The sequence below is a fragment of the Euphorbia lathyris genome, chromosome 8, assembly GCF_963576675.1.
Source record: "Euphorbia lathyris chromosome 8, ddEupLath1.1, whole genome shotgun sequence".
NCBI lineage: Eukaryota > Viridiplantae > Streptophyta > Magnoliopsida > Malpighiales > Euphorbiaceae > Euphorbia > Euphorbia lathyris.
The window spans coordinates 27261000-27279786 of NC_088917.1; the positions used below are offsets into that span (position 1 = coordinate 27261000).

Consider the following 18787-nt stretch of genomic DNA (forward strand, 5'->3'; position numbering starts at 1 on the left):
TGGGAAAAAACTGAGAAAAAAGAGCTATTTTTGTCCCGAACAAATTTAACATCAGTAGTTTTTCTGATAAGCTGTGGAAACTGTTTTTAAGAGATACTTTTGGGATATGGGAAAGCAATGCTCAAATCGTGCACAAATCAAGTTCTTAATAGAGACAATAGTGAGGAGCTGCTGGATAGGAAAGAAGAAATAGAAATGCATGGATCAAAAGAGCTCAAATGCAAGTGAAGAAATTTGGTAAAGGATATGAGAAATTCTACTCTAGCCCCGGTCTATTGGACCTTGCCAATAGAAATGTGACAATTGTACACTTTCTTTCCTTATAACAATCATCACCCAATAAGGTATCATGATTCTCTTTTTCCATTGGTTGGATCCATTACACCCGATCAACTGTAGAAGTTCTCGTATATGAGCCACTTTTGCCCAATCCCACGTGGTAATGCAAGGGAAATCTAAGAGGCCCCCACTACGCCCATCATTGAGATAAAATGAAATCCAACAGGAGACTTGAAACTCACTCACTCACTCTTTTCTTCACTTTTGTCCTCAATAGAATCGTTACCCAACAGAGTTGCTAGATTGAGCAATTCTTGTTTGCCATTGTCTATAAGCAACTGAACAGAAGCCTGGGACCATCACCATCACCACTCATAAATACAATGGGTTTCAACTACTTTATTATCACTCTCTTCTGTCAAGGCTTATGCAGTTATTGAATTTTTTTACTCTTTAGTTAAGGCTGCCAAAGAGAGAGAGGTCCAGGTCCTTTATATAGAATATTACCCAAACCACACACAAGGAACCTCCTCACTTTCCTATGGACTTTTTCATAACATGGAATGCAAAAATATATGTATTCATTTTTCTGGTCCCACTGAACTACCTTAAGGTCCTGCAACTTCTGTTGGGCCCTACCATTTCTTTCTCCCAAGATAAAAGCCCGAAAAAAGATATTTACACCTAATGTACAGAATGCTTACTATCGGTTACAAACAATCTACCAAAATACCAACTAAGTATACCACATATAAATTAATAACAAAAAATTGCCTAAAATATTTAGTATGCTAATAACACAGTTACAAATAATCTTCCAAAATGCACAAAATTATTTCAATTTATCGACGAACTTGTTTGGAGAGTCCACATGGCAGTCGAAGGTAAAATTGCTTTTGCCATTTGTAAGTTATGGATAAAGGTAAAATGTTACCATTTTGTAAGTTATGGATAAATCTGCACTGCAAATTTGGACCTTATCTCTTTTATTAAATATCCAGGATCCCAGTAGATCTGGGATTCTTAAGTAGCAATACATGACTCGTCCAGTACTCAATATACATTTGTCTTTTTTTTTTTTCCCTATCACATAGAGTGTTATCCAGAAGAAAGCATAACTCAAGGCATGCAAGTGTACACAGCAAGGTTAAAAGCGGCAGCTACTAATACTAATATTTGTTTAAATACTGAACCATATCAACTAGGAACAAGATAAGATAATGAGTTTCCCAGGAAGAAAAACGATTAGGAACATCTAGTTAGATTCCCCGCAGCTATGTTGGATAAAACAATGGTAGAATACCGTATAAAAAATTAGACACTCAATTTTCATTTCTGTATGAAGCACAAAATTACTGAGCTGGATAAACAAATAGCATCATTTGGATACCCCTAGGGGACTCACACCAAAGAGGCCACACACGGAAACAACAGGCTTTCCTTGTACCTGACGAGACATCTTGATTGGATTGTAATAAACAACAGAAAAGAGGAGATTGACTCTGCAGTAGATCATTTCTGATCCTCCAGTTCATGAAACGATGTGAAACAGTGAAGCAAGCCAGACAGAGGAGACCATCCGGGTACTTTGTTGTGACATAAACCCGACATAGGTATATCGATTATATAACGGGATCACTCCAGCACTGCTCCAAATAATAGTTTTATGACAAATATGAAGACAAAAAGACCTAGGCTGATCTAAAATTTAAAAGGTCAAAGTACCTGAGGAATGTAGCATCACCATTTGAGAACCTAGTAGAGCTCCATATCAAGCACAAGCCTGTTAATTCTGTCATGTGTTTGATTGAGTTAGATCCTATCCTTCAAAAAGTTTCTTCAATTTTTCAACCACTCTAGTTTCTTCTTCTTTGTTAAGATTACAACTCCTCCAATCAGCTCTCTCTGGCATATTCAGCAACCCTGCTAGCACCTGCAGAAGCCAGAATATTTACATTTCAAATACAAGGGGCCAGCAATAAATTTATAATATTCACACATTTCAGCAATTGTCCATTGCAGCCACTTAATAAAAAAACATTGAGGAAAGCAAATTGAAAACGATGGAAAGCAGAATCACTTTCACCAGCTACTAGGGCACCATTATACAATCACTCCCTACGCACAAATATAAAGAAGACGAACAATAATCTGAACAAATGCCACACATAAAAATACAAGTAATCATCCAAAAATTTCTCACGATAATGCAACTTATCATGATTTGAAACAGACAAGACATGCCATCATTTTCATTGTGGATTACCATGGTGACTGACTGGAGTAGATAACTATGCAAACACACATTCCAAACGAGTTCATAAAATAAGGTCATAAACAGTTGGATTATTTAAAATTCTAGTGAAACAGAAATTCAAGAACCTAGCAGAAAGCATGACCGATGAATGGCTAACATGATTGTTCTTGTATAATTACATAAATGCAGTTCATTCTGTGACTTAAGAACTAAGACAGAGACAATCAATGGAATCACTAGTCATCGCCCCATAAATTAGTCATTTCTTGTAACCATAATTTATAGTTAACAGTAATAAAAGAGCCTAAACACAATTAAGTAGTTACATTGAATTAAAACACACAACGTCAGGGGCAACAACCTTACCTTACCAACACAGGTAAGATAATTGTAGACCTCAGCAGCATTAAAATAAAAATAAAAAAATTAGTGCCCCAGGTTCAGTTAAAGGAAACCAAATGAGTTGCATCAATTATCCCAACCAACAAAATGACAAAATTCAGCAGAATCTAGCATATAGCAGTTAAATTTAGAGTAACAATATCTTACTTCACGTCCAAATTGTGCTGGAAATTTCTCATTCTCCTCAATGGTACGGGATAACATTGTACCATCAGGGAGTTCCACATAGAAGAAACTATAGTTCCTATCGAACTCTTTCCTCAGCCATTGTCTCCCATCTGATATATTGTTGACTGCAAGAGAAACACAATATAAAAAGATGATATGACAGAGAAGAATATCAATTGTTGGTAAAAAACTACAACCAAAGTGGCTATCTATAAGATGGCTGAGTCAAAAGTAGCATGATTATAGAGGAGGTATGTGCTGATTGATTGTTCCAAAGGAAACATTTTAAAATCAGGCCAAGGAGATAAATATTGTTATCTCATGAAACAATGGCTCACTGGGACAACCTTAGAAATAAACAAACTCCATATAGAATAATTACACGTGAAAACTTGGATTGACAAAACTTACATTTCATTGTCACAAATTTAAAGCCCAACCTCTCAGCAGCCATATTAAATATATCTTTAAGGGAAGCCACTCTGGATGACGGAACAGGAACAACCTATGGAAAGAAATAGAGAGAGTAAGATAAAAGACCAAGAAGTGATATAGAAAATGCAAAGTAATAATATTATAGACTTGGTCATTCATTTCGTGTCATTTTTCTGTCGATCAGACCTTAAAGAGACGAGACAAACTTAAAAAATAAAAAAGTTCGTCATGTACTAAAACTAATATACCACTGGCAAGAAGTTGAGAAGCAATCTCATGCCTTGTTAATTCCAAGTAAGGAGAGAGAGAGAGAGAGAGAGAGAGAGAGAGAGAGAGAGTTGGAAAAACACTGGTAGTTTCAATTGAAGAAAAAAGGATTTTTTGTAAGCATTCCAAAATTTTCAATATGTCAAGCATCCATATGCATGCAAATTGAGGAAAGTATTTCACTTTACCTGAAGATTAGCATGCGTACCACGCTTGGAAATATACTCAAATAATACAGTCTCTTTTCCATGACTCTTATGATATAATTCAAGACCGTTCAAAAGTTTATCAAGTTCAGATTCACATTCTTGGGGTAGCGAAAGGGTATTAGGCGAATGCTCAATGGGAACAAATAGTACGTGGTCTTGAACAAGGGGGCCTTTGGGTAGGGCACAATAGTAGTTTTCTCCTATGTTAATAATAAGATGTGACTCCAAACTGGGGCTTGACAAACAAAACCAGCACTCTTTTGACCTGCAACACAATTACAGGATTAATTGCTACAAAAAGAATCCTCAAAACAAATACAAAAACAAGCATAAATGAACTATAAATAAAAATGAGATGCTTAAACCCCAAACAGAAAGCAACATGAATGTCAAATCAATCACATAATCAAATACTGACCTGTTAGCATTAGCATTTTCAGAGCCTTGTCTCTTGTGAGAATTGGTCTCACCTTCACTCTGAAAATCGTGCTTGTAGTTACAGTCTGGACCTCTTTCACACTTTCCTTTGATGAGAAAATCAATACAAACACCTCTCAAATATTGGTCCCTTGTATCCATGTCGTGTTGAAAGTGGCATTTTTCTCCTCGTGGACAAGAACCTGAAAATATAAACTTAAAACACAGTTTATCTCCATCCCCAGCTCCAGTTTTCTTACGTTTTTGGGAGACATCATATCTCCAGTACTGTGAATCAGATACAGCGTCACTGTCACTAGGTCTCTTGGTGACTTCTTTTGCGTGACCTGATTGATCTACGAATGTGTATGGTGATAAGGTAGTGTTAGAGGGTTTTGTGCTAATATCAGCAGCACTCATTGTAGATCCTGGAGTGGGAGAAATCGCATGGATGAATTTCTGAGGAACAAGTACAGGATAAAAGAGTTATTGAATGCCAAAAACGATAATCTCAACGAACTAGGCAAAATAAAAATCACAAGATAGTAATAGACTAATAGTATCAATGAAAAGTTCAACATGTGTCTTATAAAGCACAAGCCAAAACTGCTATAGGTTAGCATTCAAATGATACACCTTCATATTCTCAATATAAGATTATTAAAAAATGCATTAATAGAAGTTATTGGAAACCATGATGAGAAGAATAACTAAACCTGTTTATCCTTATTTCCAACCGAAGCAAGACCTAAGAAGCGGGTTACATGCACAGCGTCGCTGTTAGAATAAGGTTCACGAGCATAAAATACACCCTTTGTACCAGCAATGTGATAGCTACCACAGAGAACAAATAATTATCAGAAGAATAATAAATAATAATAATAATTCCACCAAAGGTGTTTTTTTTTGTTACAGTCAAAGGTGAATATTAAATGCACAATTCATTTCTAATGGGACAAAAAGAGAAAAAGGATCACTGAAGTATGAGGTTGAAGAAATTCGCCTATCAGTTTCAATTCACATAAGCAGGCAACCAGATGTTATACTTAGACATTATAATATTGCCTACATTCTTTAAGTTTTAGCTATCAAACAATAGCACTATTCTTCTGAGTTAAGAAATCGTGTAGAGAAAAGAATCGTTACAATGAAAGAATCCCATAAACTACATACATTGTAGAAAAAGGAATCGTTACAATGAAAGAATCCCATAAACTACATTGTAAAAAAACAGGTACAGGTATTAAACATGCGCCTCGGCTAAGGCTCCAGCAGAATAAAATAATCTTTTTATAGATAAACATAATAATATAATTAAAATTAATATATTGTATATTATTTTATAATTTTTATCAGTAAAAAAGGAGGAAGTTAAAGATTAGTTGTTTTCTAGAGTCAAGAAGACTATTAGTGTTTTCTTTACTTTTAACTTTTAAGTCGGAATTATGAGTTTAGGATTATGCCTTAGTAGTTAACTAGAACTTAACTCATGCATTTTATGGTTTTATAGTTGGTATTTGACTATTTGTGACTAGTATTACGAATTTATGATTTTTTTCTTTTTTTGTGCCTCGCTCGGGCGCGCGCCTTAAGTTGCGCCTTGCGCCAAGGCTCCAGGACCCCCTTGCGCCTTTAATAACTATACACTTGTATATCATGATATGCACAGATAAAACCACAAAAAATGGCATACCGTGGCTTAATCTCTGCTGCTAACTCAGATACCACGAAATCACTGCCAACAGAATCCGATATTCCTGTGAGAATATCAGTTGTAGAAGCTCTATTTGTGACCCCACTTGGCCATTCATTAGTGATGAACTATTAAGGAAGTCAAACACATAGCTAGAAAGTGAAACCAGTAAACATAATCGGAGCAACTGGTATAAGAAGTTTATAAATAACAAAACAAGGATATGTTAGAAACAAGTCAACTATTCCAGGTTCCTCAGCCAATGCTCGCAAGGCATCAACATCATCTTGCCCGTATGTTCCAAATTGTTGACCTCCGGATGACTGCCTACCAGATAAGTAGGCAACAGACAACCCTGAATGCCAATGCCACAAATATCAGTAAGGCAATAAAACAACTGAAATTAAGATAGAGATAACCATAGGATACATAGCAATTGTACGAACTTCAACTAATTGATTGATTAACATGAACCAAAGCTGCAATTGATTGATAGCTGAGACCAGTGTGAATAAGCCTAAACTAGACAGCGTTTTGCTTAATTGAACGGCACGAAAAATTCAGTGGAATTTACCTTGAAATGTGAACTTGCCGCTACCTCTAAGCCAGTAAAGATTCTCAGAAATCTTGAACCCGTCCATTTTAAACCCCAAGTTCGCGGAGTTTCTCGAAATGGCCGATAGAAGTTTAGGGGCACCGACGCCGTAGTCACCTATAAAGTAAGTAGGAAGGGGAATTTGAGAACGGCCTTCAGCATAGTCCATGAATTCATTTAGAAGCTCCTCAGAGGACGGAAAGAACTGTCCGACACAGAAGATCGCATCAAATGGTCCCGCTGACTTGTTCACCTGAAGTTTCATTAGTGTCAAACAAGCTCTGAATTATAACAAGAATGACACAAATTGACATGAAAGGAAAGATAGAAACCGATTGGAAACGCTTGTAGAGCTGGTTGAGGCGGCCTAGAACGTCGCCGCAGAGAAGGATTCTCGGTGGAGCCATGAAATTGTGGCGAATGGCAAGCAAGGGAGTGTGAAGAAGAGAAGAAGGGGGAAAAGCTGGTCTGTTGCAGAGATGAATTAGTCGGGTGGAAGAGGAACCGAGACTTGGGCCTTTTCTGTTTGGGCTCTCGTAAAACTCAAGCCTATAGGCTATAAATGATCCAAATTGGGCCTCACTTGCCTAATAGATATTCTCAATAAATGAAGCTATTTAATATATATGGCATTTAATTTGTTCTCAACTTTGTAAAAGAATGTATAAATTGAATATATATATATATATATATATATATATATATATATATATATATATATATATATACTAGTTTTTGGCCCGTGCGATGCACGGATTCATCTTAATATATAAATATTAATAAAAATACAATCTAATAATTACAATTAATGACATAAATGTGTTATATAAATTAAATATTATTATTTTATTTTCACATTTACTTTAAATAATATTTTTATAGATAAATATAATAATAAAATAAAAACTAATATATTATATTATATTATATTTTTTATCAGTAAAAAAGGAGGAAGTGACACCTCAGTTCCATCGTTACTGTTTTATATTATATATAGATATGTAGAGAATTAGAGAGATTTTAGGGATTAATTTAAATTCTGTAGTACTCTTAGATATATGGGATAAAATAATCTTTTTATAGATAAATATACATAATAAAATTAAAATTAATATATTAAATTTTTTATCACTAAAAAAGGAGGAAGTGACACTTCAGTTCCATCGTTACTGTTTTATATTATATATAGATAGATGTGTAGAGAATTAGAGAGATTTTAGGGATTAATTTAAATTCTGTAGAACTCTTAGATATAGTACGGATAAAATAATCTTTTTATAGATAAATATATATAATAAAATTAAAATTAATATATTAAATTTTTTATCACTAAAAAAGGAGGAAGTGACACCTCAGTTCCATCGTTACTGTTTTATATTATATATATATATATATATATATATATATATATATATATATATATATATATATATAATGTGAGAATTATAGTAGTGAAAAGAGTTGCAGGATGAGCTGAGAGGGTAAATTGAGGATTTTAATGGGGGAAAATTCTTCGCCTATCATACTAAAATGTATTTTTGGACTGGTTGGGGGAGAGGGAACAAGGCCCCTTCCAACTATAGTGTCAGTCTGCCCCTGGTTATAGATAAAACAAGTAATTTTGCAAAAGTTTTTCTTCCATGAATGGATTGGTCGTCCATCCTCAACTAACTTGTTATCTACTAGTCGACAACCATCCACCATCATTTTTCACCATTTCAAAGAGTATGTCCCTCATAGTGGATGAGTTGGCCAACTTAGTAGATCGATCTAGTCACCCTAGATAATCCTTATAACTACATCTTTTATCTATTTATTCGGGGTTGGTCGCATTCTACTCAAAACCTAAGAACTCAAAACATATAAAGTATCTCCTAAAAGTCAATATGATCATGACCCAAGTACCCACCCGTGTCCTTGGACAAGAAAAATAGACCTTAGGCCTAGGAATAAAGCCCGCCTAAATTAGGGGAGTTGGCCTAGACGGCCGCCTAAGGCATCCAAAGCCTCCAATCCAGAATATACTTTAATTAGGACATTCGATTTAAATGGCTTCAATTTTAAATATATTTCAATTATAATAATTAGTTAGACCTCAGTTCTTAAAAATTATGTATATAAATAATGATTATCTGCTGGTTGAATTTAGTAGTAATAATATATATAAAAAACCAGAATGTAGTCAACTAAAATGGAATCGAAAATCGACAACAATAGCACACATATAGAGTAATTACTCTCTTAACCCGTAACATTAGGTGTCCCGCGGTTAAAAACTTGGAAACACGAATTATAATCTGTGCAGTTTGCTCTTAAAAGATTTGTTAGTAAAAAAATAGTTGTGGTTTAGTTTATTTATAAAATTGGGCCTTATATATGGAGTGATTTGCAAAGCCAGACTTCTTTTAATTTTTCCATATCGTCCTCTTTTAAATAAATAACCACCATAATAAATTTGGACGAAATATTTGAATTTACAAACTGCACAAACGATATATATATATATATATATTTTTTGTAAGTTTTTAAACTATATCGTTTGAAAAAAAAATCAAAGCACATGTCTTTTTTTTTGTGTGTATTTTATCCTAACAATAATACAACGCACTATTTTGTTGTCTATAAATTATCTTAAATATTTGATCTTTATTTGTTTATTTTGTTGTATAAAAAAATTAATTAAATTTTAATTTATAAAAAGAAAATATAAGAACTAGGGACAGGTGAAGACTGTGGTATTTTCACATGGCATGATAATGAAATAGTACAATAAAAAGAAGATACAAAGAAGACCTAAAAGTGGAAAATAAGGTTGAATTCCTTCTCTGCCATACCTTGACTTTCCAACAAAAACACAAAAGAGAAGCAGAAGAAGACTACGTTAATAAATAGTCTCCTTCACGGGCCAATAATCTCTTATCAACAACTCCTTTTATAAACAAAAAAGAAAAAAAACCCACTAAAAGCTCATGTCTCAACATCTCATTTTTAACATACCATATGTATACTAAAAGTCCAGGAGAGAAAAATGGTGGAAGAAAACAACATTACTTGGACCAAAAAAAAGAAAACGATTCTTTCTATGTCATGGTTACCATTACCTGAATAACATATAGATCATTCTTACCAAAAAAAAAAAAAAAAAACATATAGATCATTAAAAATAAATAGAAAACGGTAATATTAAGCCCGACATTTATGCGGTTGTTGTAATTTTAAACGTCACTATTTTTTCCGATCAAATCACGAGGTAGTCCTGGAAGATCCGTACCACCGGGGTAGTACTTCTAAGCCATGTCAACACTGTAACCATATTGTATTGAGAGAGATTTTGTGAAATAAATTTTGGACGTTCCTATTATATTATTGTTGTTACCTGTGGTGATTTAAGAAAAGAGAGTGTGTGATATTATTATTATCTTTGGATTTATGTATTTATATTTGTATATATCATTGCTTTTTTAAATTTAGATAAAGTAAAATAATTATTTATAGGTTTTTAAAAAAACTATGGTTTAAATAATTATTGTATTGTATTTCCAAGTTTTTTTATATATCATTTAAAGGTTTTATCCAGAAGACCAATATAATATTAATGAGAATATTAAAATTATTAATTTATACCCTTAGCATTTCTTTTTTTTTTTTAGATAAATGAAAAAATTTATTTTAAATCAGAAGTCAAAGAATTACAAGCAAACTTTGCAGGGGACCTCCCGATCAGATACAAAAACTGCCGCCCGAGCAAAAGCATAAGTCGAAAGATTCGCTGATTTTTTCACAAACGTCAAACAACCGACACCCAAATCCCTCATTGAGGATTTGCAATCATCAACAATAGACTGAACTAGACACAGACTCTAGCAGCACACTCATCAAGCCTTTGGACTCCAACAAACTTAACGCCTCCCTACACGACAACGCTTCAGTGAGCAGAGGGTCAAGGGGACACAACATGGTGCCATTCTTCCCGGCTACGAATTCACCCGCGGCATTCTTGACAACACAACTGAAGCCAGCGGCTCTAATTTCTTTGAAAATAGCAGCATCAAAGTTCAACTTCAGGCAATCGGACAACGGTGGGACCAGTTGGAAGCTGCTGGCAGACTTAGTCCAGCAATCCGAGAGATAGCTTGTTGTGCTTGCTGCCAGCATGAGAGATACATTGTTGTGCTTGCTGCCATCACTTCTCTCTTAAAAACTCTACTTTGTATACATTTTTTATTTCTCTTTAATTACTATGACTTAATTAAAATTGTTTGTTTTAATATTAAATCTATCTTTTACCTTCTTACTATAAATAATGATATATTTAAGATTTTTTTTATCAAAAGTGCATTGATATTATAAAATATTATATAAAAAAGGACAAATTGATAATCCTAAAACACGGTATAAAAAAACGAATAAAGTAATTGAAATAAATTTTGGATATATGCACTGGTCAAGAAAAAGACCGCCTGGACCGCTTAAGAGCTCTAAATCAAAAATTTATTCCGATTTTTTCTACTTAAGCTCCATGTGTATTGTTTTGGACCCCTAACCGTTTTTTAGCTGCCTAGAGTCCACTTGGGCGATGGTTAGAACAAAAAATAATGTTTTTTTTTTTATTATTTTAGCTTTTTTCCTTATTATAACTCGCTTTTAAACATTGTCGCATGAAAAAGCTAAAAGAAGTTAGAATCTCTCCCTGTTGAGGAGCAAAAACCGTTAAACCCCAAAACCCTTGTTTTCTCCCCTTCGCAATTTCCAGTCCGCCTCCCCTGCACCGCCTCAAACCGTCGCTCCCCCATCATCAAATCACTAAATTACAATCACCGCCTTAACCAACAGTGCCCTCCGCCCTCTCCCCCGCTTTTGACAAAACACCGACCTAACCCTAAGCCCTGTACGACAAATTAAAATCCCCTGTGTCTCCTCTAGTCATCCCCCTCACTACCGTTTTTCCCTCAAACAGTTTAAAATTTCACCCTTACCCACAACCAACGATTTACTGACACCCTCTTCAAAAAACCCTTCGAGTGCCGTCCCTCATATGTCCTTCTAATCCCGCGATTTCATCAATTTAACGAGTTATGGAGAAGCTACCAGACGCTATCCACCTGATAACCCTTGAAGACGAAGCTACAGCAGGTCTGATACTACAATCTGAAGACACCTACGTCCTGGAGCTTAGTCGGCTCTTTTGTGACTTCAAGAAGCATTAAAACCCAATTTATGAAGAATGTCCTAGCAGATTAGTGGAGTCCGCCAAGAGGAATATGTGTAATAGAGCTGGGACCAAATTCCTATCAATTTGAATTCTTCCATCCAGTTGAAAGAGACAGGGTTCTAAAGGGAGGGCCCTGGACCTTTGAGCAGCAATTGCTACTACTAGCCCCCCTAGAGCCAGGCCAGGAGCCGAAATCAGTTGAATTGCACAGTACTGATTTCTGGATACAGGTACACGACATTCCAGTTGGCCTAATGTCAGAAAGGGTAGCTGTTCATATTGGAAACTTTCTAGGAAGCTTCATGGAATCAGACCCGAACAACTTCACGGGAACAGGCAGAACCTATCTAAGAATAAGAGTATCAGTTAATGTCTTTCAGCCTTTGAAGAGGAAGCTAAGAATAAGCAAAGAAGGAGGTGAATTCTCCTGGGTGTGTTTCTGTTATGAACGACTACCGACCTTCTATTTTTTCTGTGGCTGCATTGGACATTCAGACAAATTCTGTGAGTTGCTGCTAGATGTTCCGGATCCAGATAAAGCCGAAAGGGCTTACTCAACCTCATTAGGAGCCTTGTCCTGGAGAGCTGCACAACAGGTACAATCTAAATACTTACTCTCTTGTCCACCAAAGGTGCAGGAAACCACATTCACTACTTCAAAGACAAGGTACGGCAACTTCAGAGCTACTTCAATCCAAAAGCAGAACAGTACCATAGGGACAGACACAAGCACAAGGGAAATCAATATCTTAGACCCTAAGAGAAGACGCCAGGAGGGACCAGAAACTCAAAACATGGAGGAGGAATCCCTGCTTCTCTCAAACCCGATGAATGGAAAATTCCAATCAGCGCAAACAAAGAATGACAAAGAGGTGGGTCCTGGTGTCCAGGCCCGTCCGGGGGTATGAGTTCTCTAAGCTGGAACTGTCGGGGGGCAGGAAATCCCTGTACAGTTCGAATGTTGAGGGACCTAGTGTCCAAAACAAAGCCCGAGTTTGTGTTTCTAAGCGAAGTTAAATGCAGCAGAGAGAAAGTTGAAACAATAAAGAAGAAGATAGGATACGAGGGGGTTTTCATGGTTGAAGCAGTCAACTACGGAGGAGGTCTAGCTCTCTTCTGGAAACAGAAAAATTCAGTTAGGTTGCTCCGCTTCTCGCGGAACTATATTGATGTGGAAGTAAATCTATCAGGTCAGGAACCATGGAGACTGACTGGCTACTATGGCTATCCGGAGAGATCATGCAGGAAAGATTCTTGGGATCTAATTATACAGCTATCAACTCTCTCTCCTCTTCCATGGGTTATAATTGGGGATTTTAATGACATCAGGTCACAGGCAGAAAAATCCGGAGGGGTTCGACAGAGCCCAGCATTAATAAGAGGCTTTAATTCAGCCATTGAAACAAGTGGATTAACTGACATTAGCTTGATGGGTTACCCTTATACATGGGAAAGGGGACGCGAAACGGGCAGGTTAGTCGAAGAAAGGATAGACAGAGCTCTTGCTTCCTCAAACTGGCGACTCAGGTTTCCCGAAGCTAAATTAATAAATGAAGAAGTCTCATGCTCAGATCATACAGCCCTATTCTTATCGCTATGGCAGAATAAAACTCAATTAAAGCATGGGTTCAGATTTGAGAATGCTAGGTTACATGAAAGTGATTGCAGGGACAGAGTGGCAACAAGTTGGCAGGCCGAGGTCGTCACTCCTCTTCCTAACAGACTTAAAGAGTGCGGTTCTTCACTGTTCCAATGGGGCAACGAGCTGAGGAATCATTTCAAGCTGAAGGTGGAAAATTGTAAAGCGGTAATCCGCAGCACAAAAAGAAGAAGTGATGCAGAATCAGTCCAGGCTTATAAGGAAGCAAAAGAAGACTTAGACACATTATTGAACCAGAAAGAGAGTTATTGGGGACAGCGGGCAAAACAACAATGGCTAAAAGGGGGCGACTTAAACTCGGGTTTCTTCCATAAAGCTGCAACAGCACGACGAAAGAAAAATTTACTTCACAGATTAAAAGGGAATGACGGGGAATGGAGAGAATGGGGGACTGGACTTGACGATATCATCACCTCCTATTTTAACAGCATATTCACATCTGAACTATATGTATAATAGCTAACATCTCATACAAAGTATCCGAAGCAGACAACGATGATCTTCTCAGGCCGTTTACCCCAGAGGAAGTTAAAAGTGCAGTCTTCTCAATGCACCCTGAAAAGAGTCCTGGACCGGATGGTTTCAACCCGTGCTTTTATCAAACGTTTTGGGGAGTTGTGGGCGTGAAAGTAACAGAGGCTTGTATCCAGTGGCTCAATTCGGGTGAATTACCGGAGGAAATTAACGAAACATTACTGGTTTTGATTCCAAAGAAGTCTATTCCTGAATATGCATCCGATCTTCGTCCTATTGCCCTTTGTAACGTGATTTATAAGATAATATCAAAAGTATTGGCAAATAGGCTAAAGACAGTTCTTCCTAGCATCATTTCAGAACAGCAGAGGGCCTTCATACCAGGAAGATTGATTACGGACAATGTAATGTTAGCCTTTGAAGTAAATCACTACCTCAGTAGGGAAACACAAGGGAAAGTGGGGTATGCAGCACTGAAATTAGACATGGCCAAAGCATATGATATGGTAGAATGGAAATTTCTTGAAAAAATGATGCTCAAAATGGGATTCTCTCCAACATGGGTTCATCTAATAATGCAATGTGTCACCAAAGCAAAATACAGGATCATCAACAGACCACATGTGCTTGGTCCTATTACTCCACAGAGAGGGAGGGAGACCCAATCTCTCCATACCTATTTCTGATCTGTGTAGAGGGTCTGTCCCCTGCTTTGTCAGTGCTAGAATCAAGAGGAAGAATTCATGGATGTGCGATAGCACCTCAAGCTCCAGCAATAACCCACCTATTTTTTGCTGATGATAGTTATCTGTTTTTCAGGGCAACAATTGAAGAAAGCGAGGCTATACGACAATGTCTAAAACAATATGAAGAAGCTTATGGGCAGAAAATTAATCTGAATAAATCCACCTTCCACTTCAGCAAGAATGTGTCAGCAGCTGTAAAGATGAGCATCGGAACCAACCTTGAAGTGGAAGTAGTAACAAGTCCGGGCAAATACTTAGGCCTTCCATCACTGATTGGAAGGAATAAAAAGGAAGTCTTCGAGTACATTGAAACAATGATCAGGAAAAGAATAAACAGCTGGAAGAATAAGTTCCTATCAAAAGCAGGGAAGGAAGTATTAATCAAATCAGTTCTACAATCACTCCCATCCTATGTCATGAGTATGTTCCTAATCCCTATTACCCTGTGCGAAGATCTTGAAAAGCTGATAAACTCATTCTGGTGGGGTTCGGAAGACGGACAAGGAAGAAAGATACATTGGAGATCTTGGGAAAGACTATGCAAACCGAAACACCAAGGAGGTATGAGTTTCAAGAACTTTCACTATTTTAATATAGCTTTTTTGGAAAAACAAGCATGGAGAATGCTGGTTTGCCCAACCTCTCTTGTTGCAAGAATCTTCAAAGCACGATACTTCCCCCAGACATCCATCCTTGATGCTGAAATTAAATCGAATCCAAGCTATATATGGAGGAGCATCATGGCTGGCCTTCCTCTACTAAAATCACAAAGTCGTATTCTTGTTGGGTCCGGTAATGAAGTAAATATCTGGTCTGACCCCTGGCTTCCTGATGATATCAACCCCTATATTGACAGCATTGCACCCCCTGGCCGCGAAGAAGAAACAGTTGCATCAATCCGACTAAACCCGCAAGGAGATTGGGATCACACGAAGTTACAACACTTATTTTCCGTCAGGGACAGAATGCTAATTACAAAAGTACAGTTGAGCCGAAGAGAAACACGGGATAAGTGGTCGTGGAAGTTGGAAAGAAATGGAGTCTACTTTGTCAGAAGCGGATACCGTCATATCCAAATCAATCCGACTAATACAGAGGGGGCAGATCTTAGTGAAATCTGGAGTAAAATCTGGAAGATTCATGCGCCGCCAAAGGTTCGTCATTTGGTGTGGAGGGCAACAACTCGTTGCTTACCTACACGATCTGAACTGGCGAAAAAATGGGTTGATACAACTAATATATGCCCGCGATGCAACTTTGAAGAAGAAACCGTCTTCCACGCACTGGTTTCATGTCCAGAAGCCCGTCAGGTATGGTTATTATCCAATATTGGTGATCTAAATAGGATGGTAAGCAATGTTACTGATTTCTGGAGATTTATTAAAAACAATTTCGATAATAAATCCTTAGAATTGGCGGCCACCCTGTGTTGGGCTATATGGAATGATCGTAACACAGTTCTCTGGGAAGATAAACGATAGCCCCCAGCAATAACCTTTTGCGGTGCCAAGACGTTTTTAGCTAAATGGCAACTAGCTCAAAAAGTGTCGGACACGAGAGAAACAGTTACTGCGCATACAGCTTGGACCTGTGTAGAATCAGGAAGTGTAAAATTGAATGTTGACGCAGCGCTGTTTACAGAATCAGGACGGGCGGGTTTCGGTTTCATCCTTCGGGATCATAGAGGCGAGTTCATTGCAGCTGGTAACGGACCACTAGGACAATGTCAAGACCCGCTACTAGCAGAAAGCATGGGCTGCCGGGAAGCCTTAAGCTGATTAAAGAAAGAAAACGTTGTTGGTGTTCATCTGGAAACGGATTCTCAGCTCTTGGCTCTGGCTATTAACGGAACCACCGAGTTAGTTTCCCCTTTTGGCATCATAGTTGATGATTGTAAAGCCATGATTAAAGGGCTTAATGTGCTATCTTTTTCATTTATTAGGAGGTCAGCGAATACGATAGCTCACATGTTAGCAAGAGCTTCGGATTCTGAGACTGACATTAGGATATGGAAACATAATCCCCCGGAATTTATTTGTAACGCTTTATTATCTGATATTGACTAAGAAGTCACCTATTGTTTTCAAAAAAAAAAAAAAACATTGTCGCATGATTGTTGGTGAATTTTGTTTATTATTTTCGAATATTTTTGTTAGTTGCATTTCCATTATATGATTTAAGACTTTAATGATATTGTATTATAGTTTTGGGTAAATTATATTTTTATGGACATTACTTTATTTGTTTCATTTGTTTCAATGTTATTGTTCTTGAAATGCTATTTTTATCACATTATTAAGGATATATGTGACAAATATACATGTTTTTCTATATTAAATTATTTTTAATTATTATTTTAAGATAATATAATATATATTTTATTTATATAATCTGTTCATAGATAAGAAAATATAAAAATAAAATTCTGATTAATCTTCAATTAATTTCAGATTATGACAAATACTCATTATTAGGGCTGAGCGTGGATCTTGGAGACTTTTTTTATCAAATCGAATACCTGAATAAAAATATTCAGAATTGGATTGAATCCTTAATTTTTTTAGGACCGAACTGAATTATACCGTTGACTTAATTAGATACAATTTTGGAGATTTTCAAATTTCAAACATTACTGAGTAAATGTGTTGGAGATTCTGGAACGGAATCGAATACCCGAAAAAAAAATCGAGAATCAGATTTAACTATTGACATTTTGTAGGACCCATTAACTTTATTAGATATAATACTGAAAAAATTTCGAATTCTCAAATTGTACCGAACCGTATTCACCCGTAGTGATCAGGTATAGATAACCGTAACAATATTTTAATTGATACCTAAAGTAATCTCACTTTTTTTAACGGACAACATAATAATATTAATATTTTGGGAGTCCACACACGTATTATAGTTCTATAAAAGGGTTTCCATATCTCAACAGAGGACCACTTTATAATGTAGGGCTCCAAAGCTTCTTTAAACGAGATCTAAAGAAGTTATAATATTTTTTAAATATGCTTACTTACCTCAAATTTTTTCATAATATTTTATAGGTCAAATTCGAAAAACAAGGTTTAAACCACTTTGGATCCATCATCTATTCAAAATTTTGTGATTTGACTCCTGACTTATTTATTTGTCATAATATATTTTAATTGGAAAATCTCACTCAATTTGATTAGAGATGTGAGATAATCATTATTCCATTAACATATACTGAAATTTGGATACTTGATAAATTTTAATTTAAATATTTGATTTTTATTTTTTTAATCTAATTAATTATTTCGGATTTCGCAATCTGCCTATGAGAAGAGATTAGCTCTCTGCTCACACGCTCTTATCGGAAGACTTGTTCTATCTAAAGGGGATTCCCCTTGGAAAGTGGCGGACCTCAAGGCGAGTTTAACCAAAATTTGGGGAATCACTGCTCAGTGGAGGCTAATTGCGATTGGTAAAGGATATTTTCAAGTAATCTTGCCTTCCAAAGAAGCACATGATATGGTTGTCAACAAGGGGATTGTGAATACCCGTCCGGGCACTTTTCGTCTTCAACCTTGGGTGCCAGATTTTGATCCTTATGCCGAACGTTCCACTAATGCACAGGTTTGGGTTCGCCTCTACTCTCTTCCATGGGAATATTGGGATAGACAAATTCTTTCGGACATTGCAACAGGGATTGGGGGATTGATTCGGTTTGACAAAGCCACCCTTGAGGGTGATTTTGGGCATTTTGCTAGACTGCTGTTGGATGTGGATTTGGCAGGAGAACTACCGACGAAGCTTGGAGTTGGGAGAGCAGGGAAAAACATCTGGATTGAAGTGGTTTATGAAAGGCTTCCTCAGTTTTGTAAAGTTTGCTCTTCTATTGGTCATTCGGCATATGACTGCAGGAAAAATAAAAAACCACCGGAGAGTCGATCTTTTCAAAAACCGCCGACTAAGAAACCTTCTCCTCCTGATGTGAATCGTG

The 18787-nt window shown here is 36.6% G+C and overlaps 1 protein-coding gene across 1 annotated transcript; it reads right to left on the reverse strand.

The window, feature by feature from the left end:
- Positions 1-1524: 1524 nt before the first annotated feature.
- On the reverse strand, positions 1525-7182 carry LOC136203680 (zinc finger CCCH domain-containing protein 64). Its single transcript, XM_065994881.1, has 11 exons — positions 7055-7182; positions 6702-6975; positions 6353-6482; positions 6128-6247; positions 5151-5268; positions 4436-4893; positions 3997-4282; positions 3518-3611; positions 3086-3231; positions 2005-2212; positions 1525-1925 (listed from the first exon to the last, which is right to left on the reverse strand). Exons 1-10 carry the CDS (start codon positions 7127-7129, stop codon positions 2099-2101), a joined length of 1815 nt encoding a protein of 604 aa, XP_065850953.1. The 5' UTR covers positions 7130-7182; the 3' UTR covers positions 1525-1925; positions 2005-2098.
- Positions 7183-18787: the final 11605 nt, after the last annotated feature.